The sequence below is a fragment of the Bufo gargarizans genome, chromosome 3 (assembly GCF_014858855.1).
Source record: "Bufo gargarizans isolate SCDJY-AF-19 chromosome 3, ASM1485885v1, whole genome shotgun sequence".
Lineage (NCBI taxonomy): Eukaryota > Metazoa > Chordata > Amphibia > Anura > Bufonidae > Bufo > Bufo gargarizans.
The window spans coordinates 234825125-234843865 of NC_058082.1; the positions used below are offsets into that span (position 1 = coordinate 234825125).

An 18741-nucleotide genomic window follows, 5' to 3' on the forward strand; every position below is an offset into this window, starting at 1 on the left:
CAGTTTATTTTCCAGTGAATACATTGGAGAAAAAAAGATTTAACAGCTTTGCTTTCTCCTCGTCGCTCTCTTTGACTCCCCCCTCAATACTCTTTAAAGGGCCGACACCTTCAGATTTATATTTTTTTTTTAAAAGGCCGACACCTTCAGATTTATACTTTTTAACATTTATATAATTGAAGAACATTTTAGGGTTAGTTTTACTCTCTTTGGCAATTAATCTCTCGGTCTCTAGTTTAGCCGCTTTTATTAGTTTTTTACATTTATTTTTTTCGTTATAGTTTTTCAGTGCTTCCGTGCTACCCTCCTGTTTTAGTGTTTTATATGCTTTCTTTTTGTCATTTATTGCTTTCTTTACAGTTCTATTTATCCACATTGGTTTCTTTTTGTTCCTTGACCTTTTATTCCCATACGGTATGTACCTCTCACAATGAGATTTTAGGATGCTTTTAAAGATATCCCATTTTGTGGCTGTATTTTTATTTTTGAGGACTTTGTCCCAGTTAGTTCGGCCTATGGCCTCTCTTAGTTGGCTAAATTGAGCTTTTTTGAAGTTTGGTATTTTTGTTCCTCCCTGTAGAAACGTTCTTTTGAATGATAATTGGAAGGTTATTATTTTATGGTCACTATTTCCCAGGTGTCCCCCAACCTGCACATCTGTTGTTCTGTCAGGCCTATTGGTTAATACTAAGTAAAGTATGGCTGTCCCTCTAGTCGGGTCCTGAACCAGTTGGGAGAGGTAATTGTCTTTAGTTATTGCCAAGAACCTGTTTCCTTTATGAGATATACAAGTTTCAGTTTCCCAGTCTATATCTGGGTAGTTGAAGTCCCCCATAATAACCACCTCATTATGATTTGCCTCCTTGTCTATCTCATTGGGTCACAAAAACATTCTCAGAATCATTGTTTGGATAAGTAAATACATTCCAAAATTATTACCATATAAAGTGACGCCTCAGATTTGCAAAATTAGGCTGTGTCAGGAAGGTGAAAACCGGCTCTGTCTGGAAGAAGGAATAACATGAAGGAACTGAGGAACTGCTATGCATCAGCCCACTGGAAATATTTCCTGCAGGGCCTATTGCAGGTCCACCCCTGCATTGTGGTCCTTAAAGGGTTTTTCCAAGAATCAACATGTATCAACAATTCATAGGATAGGTAACAAGTGTCTAATCATTAGATGGTCCCAGCCATCATGAGAATGGGTATCCACCAGGAAGACAGGAGGTCATATAGCCGACTAAAAACCTCAGTTTAATAGTCCTGGCCTTTTAATTTTGCACTTCCAACACAATAGAAGTAATCAGTGACCTTGCTCATGATTTTTACACATTCACAGTGTGAACTCTTGACTTAATTCATTAGAAATCATCGTCAAAATAGATTTCAATACATCCTGTATTTCATGACGCATAGACAGTGAGATAATGCTACAGTATTCATTTTTGTATTCAAACCACCTTCAGAAGACGCGCAGGGTAGTTTTCGAAAAAAAACTGAAATCAGAATATTAGATATCCTTTTAGAATAATCTAGACCAACTGGAGAAAGCTAGGAATCAGACATGGAAAATTTGCCTGGATTCCAAACAAAGAAGTACCGGTAAGCCTACTCTTGACAGGTAGTCTAAAGTAGTTGTTAGGAGGAATAGAACATAGCCGTCAGCGAGATTCCTGAAGATCAGAAATGACAGGATTCTAGGAGCCTTACTCTTTCGTTTGCTTGTTATGGATATATAAATGAATTTGCCTCATTCTTCATCTATTTAGTTCAGTTTAGTTGTAATTTACAGTACCAATGCAGTAATCAGCAATATACTGTGTTTAAGAGGCCTCCAATCTAACAATGAAGCATAGGGATGAAGGTCTCAATGAAGACATAAGACACACAGTAGCTGAGGCCCTCCCCACCTGCTTCTGTATGTCTCATGTCATATACATGACAGATTACTTCTTATTACTTACATATTACTCTCCCGAACCCTCTGTTCCAGCACCGTTGTGCCATCCTCCCTGCCAGGCTTTGTATCTCTGACTGAATTGGTGACATGCCTGTATACCGCAGTTGCCTACTCCAGCAAAACACTAGCCTCAGAGGTCTTGTACCACATACCACTGAGGCCAGTGATTGGCAGCAGTGCTCACATGCAGTATACTATCATCAGCACAGCCAAAACATTACATTATGGCTATTATGGTTAGGAGAGGTGCCGAACCTGACTCTGGATAGAAATGTACGTGTATACTTTCCCTGCTCCTCCCCAAAGCTGTGCTGTAATACACAGAGAGGACTCATGAGCTTGTGATCAGGAGGTCCTCTCTATTACATAAATGTCGAAAGTCCAGTCAATGTATTAAAGCAGAACTTTGCTGTAGTACAGCGGGGGAATGGGGGTATACACATATAAAGTAGTGATCCTAAGGCTACTTTCACACTAGTAGCAAGGAACTCCGGCAGGCTGTTCCGGAGCGGTGTGCCCCCGGACTACCGCTCCGGCCCCATTAACTATGATTATAGTCAATGGGGCCGGAGCTGTAGTCCAGGGGCATGCGTGCACTGGTAGCAGCACGGATCCGACAGGCTGTTCACCCGCAGGAACAGCCTGCCAGAGTTTCTTGCCGCTAGTGGGAAAGTAGTGTTAAAATCCAGCGGGCACAGGCAGGGGAACGAAGTGGTATGTGAGGCCCTGCTCTGCTGCGGCTCACTCCACTGAGCAAGCCTTAATTTCTTATGACTGCTTGGCGCTAACTAAAACTGGTTCCCTAGTCTTCTGCCTGAAGTCACAAGTACAACACAATACCCATACCAGTACAGTGATAACAGGAATTCACAGGATGACATCATATGTCTCTTCCCTGGCTGGAAGAACTAGGTAAGGAACCAAAACATTTATACCCCCCATAACCTGCTGTCACTGCCGTTCCTGCGACAGGTGGCAGGAGATCGGTGAGACTGGCAACACGTGGTTTGATCTGACATGTTTTCCGTTTGGATCAAATGACGTTTGTGTTGTTTCTGGTGCTTGCCACACCTTCTTTCCCCAGGTGTGGCTATTAGGGTCATTTAACCTTCTCTATAGTTGCTTCTCCCAAAATGCTGTGCGGTTTATAGCTTCTGTTTGGACCTTTAAATAGATTGTGGTTGGATCTCGGCTGAGTTCCTGGTGCTTCTATTGCTCCTTTGAAGTTAAGTTTTTCCTTTCCCTTTTGTATTTTGTTTGGGTTCTGTGTGTTGCATTTCCCGATTGTTTGTATTAGGCCTGAAGGAGACTCCTGTTCGTCCTTACTTTTGGAGGAACAGTTAGTATCGTCCCTGCCATTAGTACCAGGGTCCTATAGGGCTTGATAGGACTCTAGGTATTCCTGCTTAGCAACTCACCTACCTTTAGGGTCTGTTTATACTGGTAGTCAGTCAGGATTTTGGTTAGGGTTTTCACTAGGAAGTGTCCATTTTCCTTCCCTAGTTCTCAGGTCTGATTCCCTGTTCCCCCATTTCCTCCTATGCTCGGTGTGGTGTTTTCCTCCCACACCGAAGCGTGACACCTGCTGTACGTCTAAGAAAGCACCACCAAATCCTGACATGCCCTAATGGAGCAGGAACCCAGCCAACTTTGTCTATTCTAAAACATGTGCCCTCTCATATGGGTTATTCAGAAAACCATGGGCAGGGAAGATGTTTATTGGCCACATATCAAACCCAGGCTGCTGCTTAATTCCTACAACCTTCACTGCGAAGCATTCTCTTCTATGATAAAACCATATGTTTTCATTTATATTATTATGATATACTAACTAAAGGCAATGAATTTTCGGAATAATGTAGGTGAGGCAATTCCTTTAAGGGAGCACAGTGTTTTATATTTTAAAGGAGCACTAAACCTAGGGATAAATGCTAAAACTAACCAAAAAAGATAGATATACAGAAATCCTGCAGAGAACATAGGGCATATTCTCCTGCCGATTTGTTCCATCTTCAGCTGAGGGGTGGATGCTCAGTATAGGGGATGAGGCTTAACAACCTTTTTCCCCTCCCATCGGACAAATAGACGGGTGAACAATACATGTAATACTGCAACTGTACTTACCACACCACTTACGGCAAGCACCAGCATATATGGACTTGATGTCAAAAGCTAAACAAAGTAAATAAAGTGTTAATATAGTAAGTCACTGTACTCGTTATGACTTTGCAAAGTATAATGCAAAATAAGCAAATTAAAGTATACCTAAACATTCAAGAAATACCCTAATAATCATTTTTGGAATAAACTTTATTTATTAGTTGCATTGTTGTACAAGAAAAAGAGGCCCTCAAAGTTCACTCCTTCCTGAAGCGCATACAGAATCCATACACCGTAGCCATATATGCAGTGTATGGATTCTGATTTCTACAGTATGATCCGCAGGAGCACACCTCACAGCTCCTGCCTGTGCCCAGAGAACACCGGTGCAGAATATCGTGCAGCGATGTGCTATGCCAGGCTTTAATGGGGACGAAGGGAGGACAGGTAGGAGCTCACATCTGGCTGTCCTTGCTAAAGCCTCGAACAGGGTATCCTGTACCTATGTTTTATGGTATAGATTACAGTGGAGGACACAGGCAGGGCAGCAAGGTGTGCTCCTGCCAATACAGCACTCACAATCCATACAGCGCATATATACTTATGGTGTACGGATTCTGCAGTGAAGAACAGTTAAGGAAGCCCCGAACTTCGGGGTTCTCTTTTGCTAGTAAAACAATAAAATCAATAAAGTATATAAAAAAAAAAGTATTATAAAAGGTATTTCTGACAGTTTAAAAAAATATTTCTTGAAACTTTAGGTAAACTTTAAGACATTTTCATCTCCACAATATTTTAACTATACGTTGCTAGGTCCTAGTTGTCTTAACACAGATTAATCTAGAAGTCCAGTGACAAGGTCTACTTTGTAATATATTGGTAGCAAAAATAGGTATGCACATCTGAAGGCATAATCTATTTCTCACAGTGAGCAGCAGGACTTAATACTTACAAATCACCTATTAGTAAGTGAGACGCTAGAGCCAAACAATATAGAAAAATAGTTAATCATGAGCACACACAGTCAGGATGGTTATGCATCCACTTGCATTGAATGGTAGTCTAAAGGTCCCATTACATGGCCTGATGCAGCAACCGAAAGCTCCTAAGAAGGCTCATTAGCGATAATCTGTCTGAATATCGGGCAGTGTAAAGTCCCTGAAGTAAACATTACTATGTGTGCTTCTCACATGTACAATTATGTTATTGTAGGCTCCACATGATTACTTTACTCTGTTATTTAGTATCTGTAACTTTTTTGAGCTTTTATGTGATTTCTGCTTATAGTACCATGTTTTCACCGTGTCCTTACCTGTTTAACATGGTCCTTACACACTGCTTATTTTTATGTTTTTGTATGTGCAGTGTGTACTATCTTGTTATTACATCATGGTTAATCCATGTTTGCCCCAGTGTTGTCGGATTTCCTTGTCCAATTGATTGATCTTTACTCCCCCACTCTGTTTTTAGTGTACTTTCCCACTAGCGTTGTTAGAATCCGGAAGGCAGTTCCGGTAACGGAACTGCCTGCGGGATCCGGCAAGCCGTGTACAAATGGATAGCTTTTTTTTCTGGATCCATTAGACAGATCCGGTGATATACCGGGTCCGTCTCATCCAGAATAACGGATCCGGTATTTATGTTTATTCAAAGAGCAAAATCCTGGCACATGTGCAGACCGGAAAACCGGCTCCGGCAATGCAGTAATTTCTGGAACACTTGGTACCAGATCCGGCATTAATACATCTCTATGGACCCAGCAAGTGCGGTATTGTACCGGGATTTTGTCCTAAAAAAATGGACGGAACAGAAGACATCCTAAAGCATACTGAACGGATTGCTTTCCATTCAGAATGCATTAGGACAAAACTGACGTGTTTTTTTCCGGTACTGAGACCCTTTACCGGATTTCAATACCAGAAAAGAATAACGCTAGTGTGAAAGTACCCTTAAGCATTGTTTTGCATGAATTAATAAATACTTTTCTAAACCGTTTGGCTCTAGTGACTCACATGTACATTGGTAATATATTTGTTAGCCCTTCAAAAGGCAGTACTGTACATATAATGTATGAGCAAAGGAAAGACTATAAAAGGCAACATGGAGACTTTTTCTAGAGTGACTTTCCATTATTTTATTTATTGTGTGAGAGCTACAGTTTGCATGCATCCTAATTTGGGCCTTTAGGATGCAGCTATCATCGCCACAGTCTGAAAACCATAACCTTTTTTCAGCAAAGTATCCGTATGGTTTATACTTTGCAGGATGAATTCTTTTTTTTTCAATGAAACTGTTTTAGGCTCAGTAACTTCTATTAAAAAAGTCTATTGTGAGAAAGACAAAAAATGTATACATATATAATTTTTTTTTTCTTTTTTACGTCATTCACATTGCAGTATATATAACGATAATTTTACACTACATCATTACTTCATTTACACAGGGGACTCGGGGACCCACATTCTCATGACTATTATGTGGATAAGTGAGACATTACTTTTCTGGTTAAACAAATATGTATAGTTTTATTTCCCACTTTAACATAAACACATTAAATAACATTTAAAGGGCTTCTGTCACCCCACTAAAGTGATTTTTTTTTTTTGGGCTAGTGAAATTAGTTATATTGCGATATATCACAATATAATTGTGTTACTTACTTTGATCCAGCAGTTTCTTCAAAAAACGAAGTTTTATAATATGTAAATTCGGTCTCTAACAGCAAGTAGGGCGGCTACTTGCTGCTAGCTGCTGCAGAAATCCGCCCCCTCGTCGTGTTGATTGACAGGGCCAGCCGGGATCTCCTCCTCCGGCCAGCCCTGTCGGCTTTTTCAAAAATCACGCGCCTCTGTTGATTCGGCGCAGGCGCTCTGAGATGAGGAGGCTCGTCTCCTCAGCACTCCCTCAGTGCGCCTGCGCCGATGACATCACCGAAATAGAAGACGTCATCGGCGCAGGCGCATTGAGGGAGTGCTGAGGAGACGAGCCTCCTCATCTCAGAGCGCCTGTGCCGAATCAACAGAGGCGCGCGATTTTTGAAATGCCGACAGGGCTGGCCGGAGGAGGAGATCCCGGCTGGCCCTGTCAATCAACACGACGAGGGGGCGGATTTCTGCAGCAGCTAGCAGCAAGTAGCCGCCCTACTTGCTGTTAGAGACCGAATTTACATATTATAAAACTTCGTTTTTTGCAGAAACTGCTGGATCAAAGTAAGTAACACAATTATATTGTGATATATCGCAATATAACTAATTTCACTAGCCCAAAAAAAAAAAAATCACTTTAGTGGGGTGACAGAAGCCCTTTAACCACTTCAGCCCCGCTAGGTGAAACCCCCTTCATGACCAGAGCACTTTTTACACTTCGGCACTACACTCCTTTCACCGTTTATCGCTCGGTCATGCAACTTACCACCCAAATGAATTTTACCTCCTTTTCTTCTCACTAATAGAGCTTTCATTTGGTGGTATTTTATTGCTGCTGACATTTTTACTTTTTTTGTTATTAATCAAAATGTAACGATTTTTTTGCAAAAAAATGACATTTTTCACTTTCAGCTGTAAAATTTTGCAAAAAAAACGACATCCATATATAAATTTTTCGCCAAATTTATTGTTCTACATGTCTTTGATAAAAAAAAAATGTTTGGGCAAAAAAAAAATGGTTTGGGTAAAAGTTATAGCATTTACAAACTATGGTACAAAAATGTGAATTTCCGCTTTTTGAAGCAGCTCTGACTTTCTGAGCACCTGTCATGTTTCCTGAGGTTCTACAATGCCCAAACAGTAGAAAAACCCCACAAATGACCCCATTTCGGAAGACACCCTAAGGTATTCGCTGATGGGCATAGTGAGTCCAAAATGGGGTCACTTGTGGGGTAGTTATACTGCCCTGGCAATTTAGGGGCCCAAATGTGTGAGAAGAACTTTGCAATCAAAATGTGTAAAAAATGACCGGTGAAATCCAAAAGGTGCACTTTGGAATATGTGCCCCTTTGCCCACCTTGGCAGCAAAAAAGTGTGACACATCTGGTATCGCCGTACTCAGGAGAAGTTGGGCAATGTGTTTTGGGGTGTCATTTTACATATACCCATGCTGGGTGAGAAAAATATCTTGGTCAAATGCCAACTTTGTATAAAAAAATGGGAAAAGTTGTCTTTTGCCAAGATATTTCTCTCACCCAGCATGGGTATATGTAAAATGACACCCCAAAACACATTCCCCAACTTCTCCTGAGTACGGCGATACCAGATGTGTCACACTTTTTTGCTGCCAAGGTGGGCAAAGGGGCACATATTCCAAAGTGCACCTTTCAGATTTTGCAGGCCATTTTTTACACATTTTGATTGCAAGGTACTTCTCACACATTTGGGCCCCTAAATTGCCAGGGCAGTATAACTACACCACATGTGACCCCACTTTGGAAAGAAGACACCCCAAGGTATTCAATGAGGGGCATGGCGAGTTCCAAGAATTTTTTATTTTTTTGCATAAGTTAGCGGATATTGATTTTTTTTTTGTTTTTTTCTCACAAAGTCTCACTTTCCGCTAACTTAGGACAAAAATTTCAATCTTTCATGGACTCAATATGCCCCTCACGGAATACCTTGGGGTGTCTTCTTTCCGAAATGGGGTCACATGTGGGGTATTTATACTGCCCTGGCTTTTTAGGGGCCCTAAAGCGTGAGAAGAAGTCTGGAATATAAATGTCTAAAAATGTTTACGCATTTGGATTCCGTGAGGGGTATGGTGCGTCCATGTGAGATTTTATTTTTTGACACAAGTTAGTAGAATATAAGACTTTGTAAGAAAAAACAAAAACAAAAACAAACAAAAAATTTCCGCTAACTTGTGCCCAAAAAAATGTCTGAATGGAGCCTTACCGGGGGGGGGGGGGGGGGGGGGGTGATCAATGACAGGGGGGTGATCAATGACAGGGAGGGTGATCAATGACAGGGGGGTGATCAATGACAGGGGGGTGATCACCCATATAGACTCCCTGATCACCCCCCTGTCATTGATCACCCCCCTGTAAGGCTCCATTCAGACGTCCGTATAATTTTTACGGATCCATGGATCGGATCCGCAAAACACATGCGGACGTCTGAATGGAGCCTTACAGGGGGGTTATCAATGACAGGGGGTGATCAGGGTGATCACCCCCCTGTCAATGATCACCCCCCCTGTAAGGCTCCATTCAGACATCCGCATGATTTTTTACGGATCCATGGATACATGGATCGGATCCACAAAACACATGCGGACGTCTGAATGGAGCCTTACAGGGGGGGTTATCAATGACAGGGGGTGATCAGGGTAATCAGGGTGATCACCCCCCTGTCACTGATCACCCCCCCTGTAAGGCTCCATTCAGACATCCGCATGATTTTTTACGGATACATGGATACATGGATCGGATCCACAAAACACATGCGGACGTCTGAATGGAGCCTTACAGGGGGGTTATCAATGACAGGGGGTGATCAGGGTAATCAGGGTGATCACCCCCCTGTCACTGATCACCCCCCCTGTAAGGCTCCATTCAGACATCCGCATGATTTTTTACGGATCCATGGATACATGGATCGGATCCACAAAACACATGCGGACGTCTGAATGGAGCCTTACAGGGGGGTTATCAATGACAGGGGGTGATCAGGGTAATCAGGGTGATCACCCCCCTGTCACTGATCACCCCCCCTGTAAGGCTCCATTCAGACATCCGCATGATTTTTTACAGATCCATGGATCGGATCCACAAAACACATGCGGACGTCTGAATGGAGCCTTACAGGGGGGTTATCAATGACAGGGGGTGATCAGGGTAATCAGGGTGATCACCCCCCTGTCACTGATCACCCCCCCTGTAAGGCTCCATTCAGACATCCGCATGATTTTTTACGGATCCATGGATACATGGATCGGATCCACAAAACACATGCGGACGTCTGAATGGAGCCTTACAGGGGGGTTATCAATGACAGGGGGTGATCAGGGTGATCACCCCCCTGTCACTGATCACCCCCCCTGTAAGGCTCCATTCAGACATCCGCATGATTTTTTACGGATCCATGGATACATGGATCGGATCCACAAAACACATGCGGACGTCTGAATGGAGCCTTACAGGGGGGTTATCAATGACAGGGGGTGATCAGGGTAATCAGGGTGATCACCCCCCTGTCACTGATCACCCCCCCTGTAAGGCTCCATTCAGACATCCGCATGATTTTTTACGGATCCATGGATACATGGATCGGATCCACAAAACGCATGCGGACGTCTGAATGGAGCCTTACAGGGGGGTTATCAATGACAGGGGGTGATCAGGGTAATCAGGGTGATCACCCCCCTGTCACTGATCACCCCCCCTGTAAGGCTCCATTCAGACATCCGCATGATTTTTTACGGATCCATGGATACATGGATCGGATCCACAAAACGCATGCGGACGTCTGAATGGAGCCTTACAGGGGGGTTATCAATGACAGGGGGGTGATCAGGGAGTGTATATGGGTGATCACCCGCCTGTCATTGATCACCCCCTGTAAGGCTCCATTCAGACGTCCGCATGCGTTTTGCGGATCCGATCCATGTATCCATGGATCCGTAAAAATCATGCGGACGTCTGAATGGTGCCTTACAGGGGGGTGATCAATGACGGGGGTGATCAATGACAGGGGGTGATCAGGGAGTGTATATGGGTGATCACCCGCCTGTCATTGATCACCCCCCTGTAAGGCTCCATTCAGACGTCCGTATGCTTTTTGCGGATCCGATCCATGTATCTGTGGATCCGTAAAAATCATACGGACGTCTGAACGGAGCCTGACAGGGCGGTGATCAATGACAGGGCGGTGATCAATGACAGGGGGGTGATCAGGGAGTTTATATGGGGTGATCATGGGTGATCAGGGGTTTATAAGGGGTTAATAAGTGACGGGGGGGGGGGGTGTAGTGTAGTGTAGTGTGGTGTTTGGTGCGACTGTACTGACCTACCTGAGTCCTCTGGTGGTCGATCCTAACAAAAGGGACCACCAGAGGACCAGGTAGGAGGTATATTAGACGCTGTTATGAAAACAGCGTCTAATATACCTGTTAGGGGTTAAAAAATTCGGATCTCCAGCCTGCCAGCGAGCGATCGCCGCTGGCAGGCTGGAGATCCACTCGCTTACCTTCCGTTCCTGTGAGCGCGCGCGCCTGTGTGCGCGCGTTCACAGGAAATCCCGGCCCTCGCGAGATGACGCGTATATGCGTCGTTGAGCGCAGGGCTGCCACCTCCGGACCGCACATCTGCGTTAGGCGGTCCGGAGGTGGTTAAAGGGAATCTGTCACTAGCAACTTACCCCAATTTTTTTTTTCATGAATCCATGTTTAACAGAGTACCTGTTTTCCATCTATGTTGTTCTTTTGATTGTGAGTCTTGTCATTTCTTCAAAAAATCGATGGTGATGGTGTAAGGAGCCCAGAGGGGCGTTATTCTTTCTCCACGGTGCCCAGGAACGCCCCTCTGAAGTGCCGTGCCCGCCTAAGTTTGAAAACTAATAACGCCTCCAAGTTAATCTAAATCGCCTCCCAGAGGCGCTGCTAAGTGCTCAACAACCCCCCCCCCCCCAGCGCCGCGCTCTGCAGCAAACACCCCGATCCTCCTCTCGCCGGCATCCCAAATCCCGCGCAGGCGCAGTGCCGGCGATAGCCTGCGCTATGATAAGATGACTAACGGCACTGCGCCTGCGCGGGATTTGGGATGCCGGGGAAACTTAGGCGGGCACGGCACTTCAGAGGGGCGTTCCTGGGCACCGTGGAGAAAGAATAACGCCCCTCTGGGCTCCTTACAGCGTCATTTACATATCATAAGAATCGATTTTTTGAAGAAATGACAAGACTCACAATCAAAAGAACAACATAGATGGAAAACAGGTACTCTGTTAAACATGGATTCATGAAAAAAACAATTGGGTAAATTGCTAGTGACAGATTCCCTTTAAAATCAAATTAGTTTTTTTTTTATTTGACACTTTGGCCTCTGACTGTGATGGAGACCACTTGACACCATGCAATCATGTTGTTGAGACACTGACAGCCCCCTCCCTCTGTCAAACCACTTAGGTGCTGTACTCGCTACGGAACATCTAAATTTAAGAGGTTGAATGGCAGAGATCAGAGTTATCTTAAATCCCAGCCTTTTCTATAGTTTGGCGGATACAACCAGTACCCCTTGCTGACAGTGCTGGTACTGCACCATCACCAAGCGGGAATGACCCATTTACTGCAGCATCCTATTATGCCCTGTGGTGGGAAGGAACTGAAGCATTCCTCTAGACTTGGTCTGTAGCGTGGGGACATCTTTTTTCTCTTTTATACTAGACTGTCTTTCTTTTGTTGATTTGGGAGGTTTGTTAACATTTATAGATATCATGAAGAAACTAAAGAAGAATTAGAACATTAGGTGGTCCAGAATAACAAGGCCTTATTAGCATACTGCATGAAGTCATCATCTCCGGTTGGGTAGACACTGGCATACATGAAATCAGCTCTGAAATCTGTCTTTAAAGCAGATCTGTTCTCTTCATAAAGGGCATGAGGTGCACTTTTACACAAAACTAGATAAAGATCACCATTGTGAAATTCTGTAGCTTAGCAAACCCATGTAATACATTCCACAGTTCAAGCGCTACTGAGGAAGGACATTATATTCTACATTTAAAAGTGCATGTTGAACTTGAAACAGACATTTCTATAAAAGATTAATCAATATAAATATCTTCCGGGCTGTATGTTTGCATTGGGACTAAAAACTATTAGGGTAATTTATCAAACTGGTGTAAAGTAGACCTGGCTTAGTTGCCCTTAGCAACCAATCAGATTCCACCTTTCAACTAAGCCAATTCTACTTTACACCAGGTTGATAAATGACCCCGAATTTGTCTAGGCCGAATAAGGAAGCAAAAAAAAAAAGATCACACATTTCAGTTATTTTCAGTAGCATGAAAGACGAAACATCACCTACCTGCAGCCCCACTATGTACACCAATGTTTTATTGGTGATTGGAAACCAGCCAAATATGTGAGCCAATGGTACTCGTGGCACGGAGCAATAAAATGGCACAAAGAGCGCAAAGATGGGAGATAAACTGTGAAGATAGATAATAGAAAGAGGTCGACACTATGAAAACTAACATGTACTTAGATCAATGGGACATGCGTCTACTTATAAAGCAGGAACATTTTTGGCAATTTTCAAATGTAAAAGCATCAATGGAAAAATGCTGAATTGATTAAAACTTGGCAGGCATAAAAAAAGCATCAATAAACCAATATTTTAATATTTGAATTTTAATAGTTTTCCTGGCAATAGCTTGCCTTGCATGACACATGGGTAAAAATACAAGTACCATCTTTAGCGTGGAGGAGATGACACCAAGACACTAATGACTGTTTCACACGAGCGAGTCCATTGTGGGAATCATGCTCCGTGTGCGAGTGTGATCCTCCGCTCTGGACTTGCAGGAGCGCACGGCATTATCATGATTTGTAATGCTGTGTCTCTGCTTGACCCTATTTCTACAGAATCATACTGACAGCTTTATGTCACTATGATTCTGTGGAAATAAGGTCAAGCAGATGCACACAGCATTATAAATCATGATAATACCGTGCGCTTCTGCAAGTCCAGAGCGGAGGATCACACTCGCACACGGAGCATGATTCCCACAATGGACTCGCTCGTGTGAAACAGCCCTTAAGGGGTAGATTCATCAAAGGTGATGTAAAGGAAAACTGGCTTAGTTGCCCATAGCAAGTAATCAGATTCCACCTTTCATTTTTCAGAGCTCCTTTGGAAAATGTAAGGTGGAATCTGATTGGTTGCTATGGGCAACTAAGCTAGTTTTCCTTTACAAATCTCCCCCTAAAGACCACTTTACATGGGCAGATAAAGTGTACCAATATAAACAATGCAGCAAGTCCAGTGGTCTTCCAGGTAAATGTATCAAACATCACCTGTATGTCCATTCATTTTCTGTCCAACTAAAAGACGCAATCAACAACGAGCAAGCGTGGACCATCAGAAATGTTAACATGGTGCAATGATCGTGAATGAACATTCATACATGTCCCACTTCCGGGCGAGACTTTATACAGTATATCAGTCCATTTGAAACTCGGTTCCCAGTCTTGAAGAACCCCTTTCACTTCTGCACACTCCAGAAAAACCCAGTCTAGCGCTGAGGAAGCACCAAATTTCAATTAAGTGCCAAAGGAACTCTTTAAAGGGAACCTGTCGCCATGAATATGCAATTTAAGGTGCAGGCAGCATGTTATAGAGCAGGAAGAGCTGAGCAGATTTATATACACTTTTATGGGAAAAAGTTCAGTATAAGATAAAATTCATTGATTTCAATTTCTACTCATTCTGGTCTTTGATTTCGAGAAGACGGTCCTATCAGTGACTGACAGCCTTCCCTCTATGACTGTATACACAGATAGCTGTCATCACTGATAGGACCGCCTCCTGGACTTCAAAGACCAGAATGAGCAGGAATATAAATGAATGAAAGCCAAGTTAGGCTGCATTCACATCACCGTTTAGCTTTTAGTTCTTCTGATCCGTCAGAAGAAGAAAAGAGAAAAAAACAGGATCCAGTGAAAAAAAAAAGGATCATGTTGCATCAGTTGTCATCCGTTTGAGCCATTTCCGTCTCAGATCCGTTTTTCTACATGGGAAAAAACTGCATGCAGTACTTTTGTTTCCAACAAAAAAAACGGATCTCAGACGGAAATGGCTCAAATGGATGACAACTGATGCAACAGGATCTATTTTTTTTCCTCTCTCTGACGGATCAGAAGAACAGAAAGCTAAACGATGATGTAAATGCACCCTTATACTGAATCTTTTCCCATAAATTTATATATCAGTCTGCTCAGCTCCTCCTGCTCTATAACATGCTGCCTGTAGCTCAGATACCATGTTCAATGTGACAGGTTCCCTATAAGACCAGCTTGTAGCTTTATTACAGTGCAAAGTTACGTAATACACCATACAAAGAAAAACGTCAAGGGGCCTTATCACTAAGACAGAATCTTCTAAAGTAAGGCGTTATATATCCCCACACACAGCACCCTAACAGTGCCTCATCATAAAGTAACTACATAATGTCACCATATAGTGCACTTACATTATGCTGACAACTGTACAACTCTTTAGTCACAGTGAAGACAATGTCCCGTCAGAGGAAGATAAATTACGGATGGTATGTATAAATTGTATAGTCACAGGATACCACCAGTCTTAAAATGTAGCCTTTATTATATAATACGCATAAAATAACAGACTCCCATTTAGAACAAAAAGGGAAAAAGAAAGAGCAAAAATCGACAATATTTAGATGGACCAGCAGTAAGTGCTCTAAACCGAGTTATATCTGTATCTTTGTGGGATCCCTAAAGGATGCTGGATACCGGGCAGGATGCTGATTTCTAAAGTGGGCCTATCCCCAATTGTGGCCCTAAGATATTTATTCCTGCATAAACGGAATAGCTGCCCCGATAGGGGTGATCCCGTGTTCAGGAACCTCCTGTATTACCCTGGTATGTCCCTAGCGATGGTAGTTGGACTAGGTCTAATTATAATGTCCTAGGGGTGACCTGGGCTAAATACTGAAAAAATAATAAAGATATAAACAAGGGTTATCATACAGATAAATGCTAGAACCAAAATGTCGTTTTTAGAGTGAAAAAAGAAAGGTATTGTATGATACACATTCAAAATGGCTGCTTGACACTCTCAGTGGTGCCTAATTGTAGTGCAGCCGTTCATTACGATGCCGAACATATTATTGGTATATATATATTATATATCCGTTCAGGGCTCTCATAAGCGGTCCAAAACGGATCAGTTTTGCCCTAATTCATTCTGAATGGCAAAGGATCCGCTCAGAATGCATCAGATTGCCTCTGTTCCGCCTCCATTTGACTTTGAAGGTGGACCGCGTTTTGGTGTCCGTCTGACAAAACTGAGCCAAACGGATCCGTCCTGACACACAATGTAAGTCAATGGGGACGGATCTGTTTTCTATGACACAATCTGGCACAATAGAAAACTGATCCATTGACTTTCAATGGTGTTCAAGACGGATCCGTCTTGGATATGTTAAAGATAATACAAACGGATCCGTTCTGAACGGATGCAGACGGTTGTATTATCTGAACGGATGCGTCTGTGCAGATCCATGACGGATCTGCACCAAACGCGAGTGTGAAAGTAGCCTTAAAGAGGTTTTTCAGTTTAAGGGTTTATACAGATGTCCTATCCCCAGGGTGGGTCACCAGTATCTGATCGATGGGTGTCCAGCTGGTGCCGCCATCGCAGCCTACTTGCAGCTTACCAAGCACGATGCTGTACATTGTATAGCGGGTCTGCTTGAAATAGCAACTTAGCCCCATTCACCTTAATGGGACTGAGCTGTGCCAAGGCCATATGATCGATGAATGTGACATCACTGGGCTAGGGTAAGGTGAGAGGAGGCTGTGGCACTTACTGGAGTGCTGCGACCTCTTCAAGTAGCTGATCACCGAGGACGCAGGGAGTCCGAGTCCCACCATTTAGCAGGATTAGGCAATTTTTTTCCTTTTTTTTGTGTCCGTGAGGGAAAAAAATAGACATGTCCGTGAATTATTTTGAGGCTGGTGGTACTTCACAAAATATTCTGGTTTGCAACCCTGGTGTTCAGTTACTGATGACCTACAGTGAGGATAAGACATCAGTATAAAACGCTTGGAACACCCCCTGGGCACCTGTGCAGCTGCACACAGTATGTATGGAAGTGGTAGGTGGTGTCCTGTAATCCCCAGAGGACTACAAGGGAGACTTACTATTGTTAGTGGATGCCACCAATATAGCGCTACTCACTGCAATACACTTCAGTGTGAAAACCAAACCTCTCCGTCCTTTTTCAGTATTCAAATTGGAATTCACAACAAAGAAAAGAAATAGGAAACCCTTTAAATTAGGTAATTCTTCCAGGATGTGAAAGAAAAGGGAAGCTAGTTTTGTAGCTGTGTGGAAATGTCTAGTGGACCAAGCCCTTAGCCGTTCTTTACAGTATTTTTATTTCTAAGAATATGGCATTTCAAATGAAGTGTTATTACAATATACATGAAATAAAAATATTCTTAGGTTTTCTTCCGTACATTACATTCTCCCCTCTGGTAGCGCCCCCTGCTGTTTCTCCTGTAGTTGAAGTTCTGGTCCGCCCTCTCCTGCATTGAGGGGTGCACCTACTTGCTCCTCGTCTTCCTTGCTCCCTCCTCTCAGTGCCGATGCAGTGATCTTATGGTGAAGCAGATAAAGCGGCCCAGACACCTTTAATTCATTCCTACTTCTAAATTCATGATGATGATGTGTCAGGCACCATTTTCTAGGCAGGGGAGGAAGAGTTTAACAAGAGCTGACTGCAATGCACTCCTAAGGCCTCTTTCACACGGGCGTTGTGGGAAAATGTGCGGGTGCGCTGCAGGAACATGCGCAATTTTTCAGCGCGAGTGCAAAACATTGTAATGCGTTTTGCACTTGCGTGAGAAAAATCGGCATGTTTGGTACCCAAACCCGAACTTCTTCACAGAAGTTCGGGCTTGGGATCAGTGTTCTGTAGATTGTATTATTTTCCCTTATAACATGGTTATAAGGGAAAATAATAGCATTCAGAATACAGAATGCATTTCAAAATAGCGCTGGAGGGGTTAAAAATAAAAATAAAATAAAAAAATAAAAAAATAAAAAAAGATATATTTTTTTTTAACTCACCTTAATCCACTTGATTGCGCAGCCGGCATCTCTTCTGTCTTATTTCTTTGCTGTGTGTAGGAACAGGACCTGTGGTGACGTCACTCCGGTCATCAGATGATCTTTTACCACGGTGATGGATCATGTGATGACCGGAGTGACGTCACCACAGGTCCTGTTCCTGCACACAGCAAAGAAAGACAGAAGAGATGCCGGCTGGGTTCAGACCTGAGCGTTCTGAAAGGAGCGCTCTGTATGCGCGATTGTACCGGCGTTTGCAATCGCGCATACAGAGACAAGCGAACACCCAACACCCATTGTCGCGCGTTCCCGAAAGTCTATGTATGGGAACGCGCGACAAGACGCCACAAAGAAGCTCATGTACTTCTTGGGGCGTCGGGCGTTTTACAGCGCGATCGTACGCACTGTAAAACGCCCAGGTGAGAACCATTCCCATAGGGAATCATTTGTTTCTCTTTGTTGAGCGTTTTACAGCGCGTAGGAACGCGCTGTAAAACGCTCAGGTGTGAACCCAGCCTAAGGTGAGTTAAAAAAAAAATTATAGTTTTTTTAACCCCTCCAGCGCTATTGTACTATGCATTCTATATTCAGAATACTATTATTTTCCCTTATAACCATGTTATAAGGGAAAATAATAATGATCGGGTCTCCATCCCGATAGTCTCCTAGCAAGCGTGCGTGAAAATCGCACCGCATCCGCACTTTCTTGCGGATGCTTGCGATTTTCACGCAACCCCATTCATTTCTATGGGGCCTGCATTACGTGAAAAACGCACAAAATAGAGCATGCTGCAATTTTCACGCAACGCACAAGTGATGCGTGAAAATCACTGCTTATGTGAACAGCCCCATAGAAATGAATGGGTCGGGATTCAGT

At 43.2% G+C, this 18741-nt stretch overlaps 1 protein-coding gene across 5 annotated transcripts in view; it reads right to left on the reverse strand.

The window, feature by feature from the left end:
* Window positions 1–18741, reverse strand: part of UBAC2 (UBA domain containing 2) — a 187535-nt gene that overhangs the window by 66781 nt on the left and 102013 nt on the right. For all 5 annotated transcript variants that reach the window (XM_044284618.1, XM_044284621.1, XM_044284617.1 and 2 more), the window contains exons 6-7: window positions 13071–13194; window positions 4085–4132 (exon numbers count right to left, since the gene is read on the reverse strand). In XM_044284618.1, coding sequence (XP_044140553.1) covers window positions 4085–4132; window positions 13071–13194 — 172 coding nt within the window. The remainder of the gene's footprint in view (window positions 1–4084; window positions 4133–13070; window positions 13195–18741) is intronic.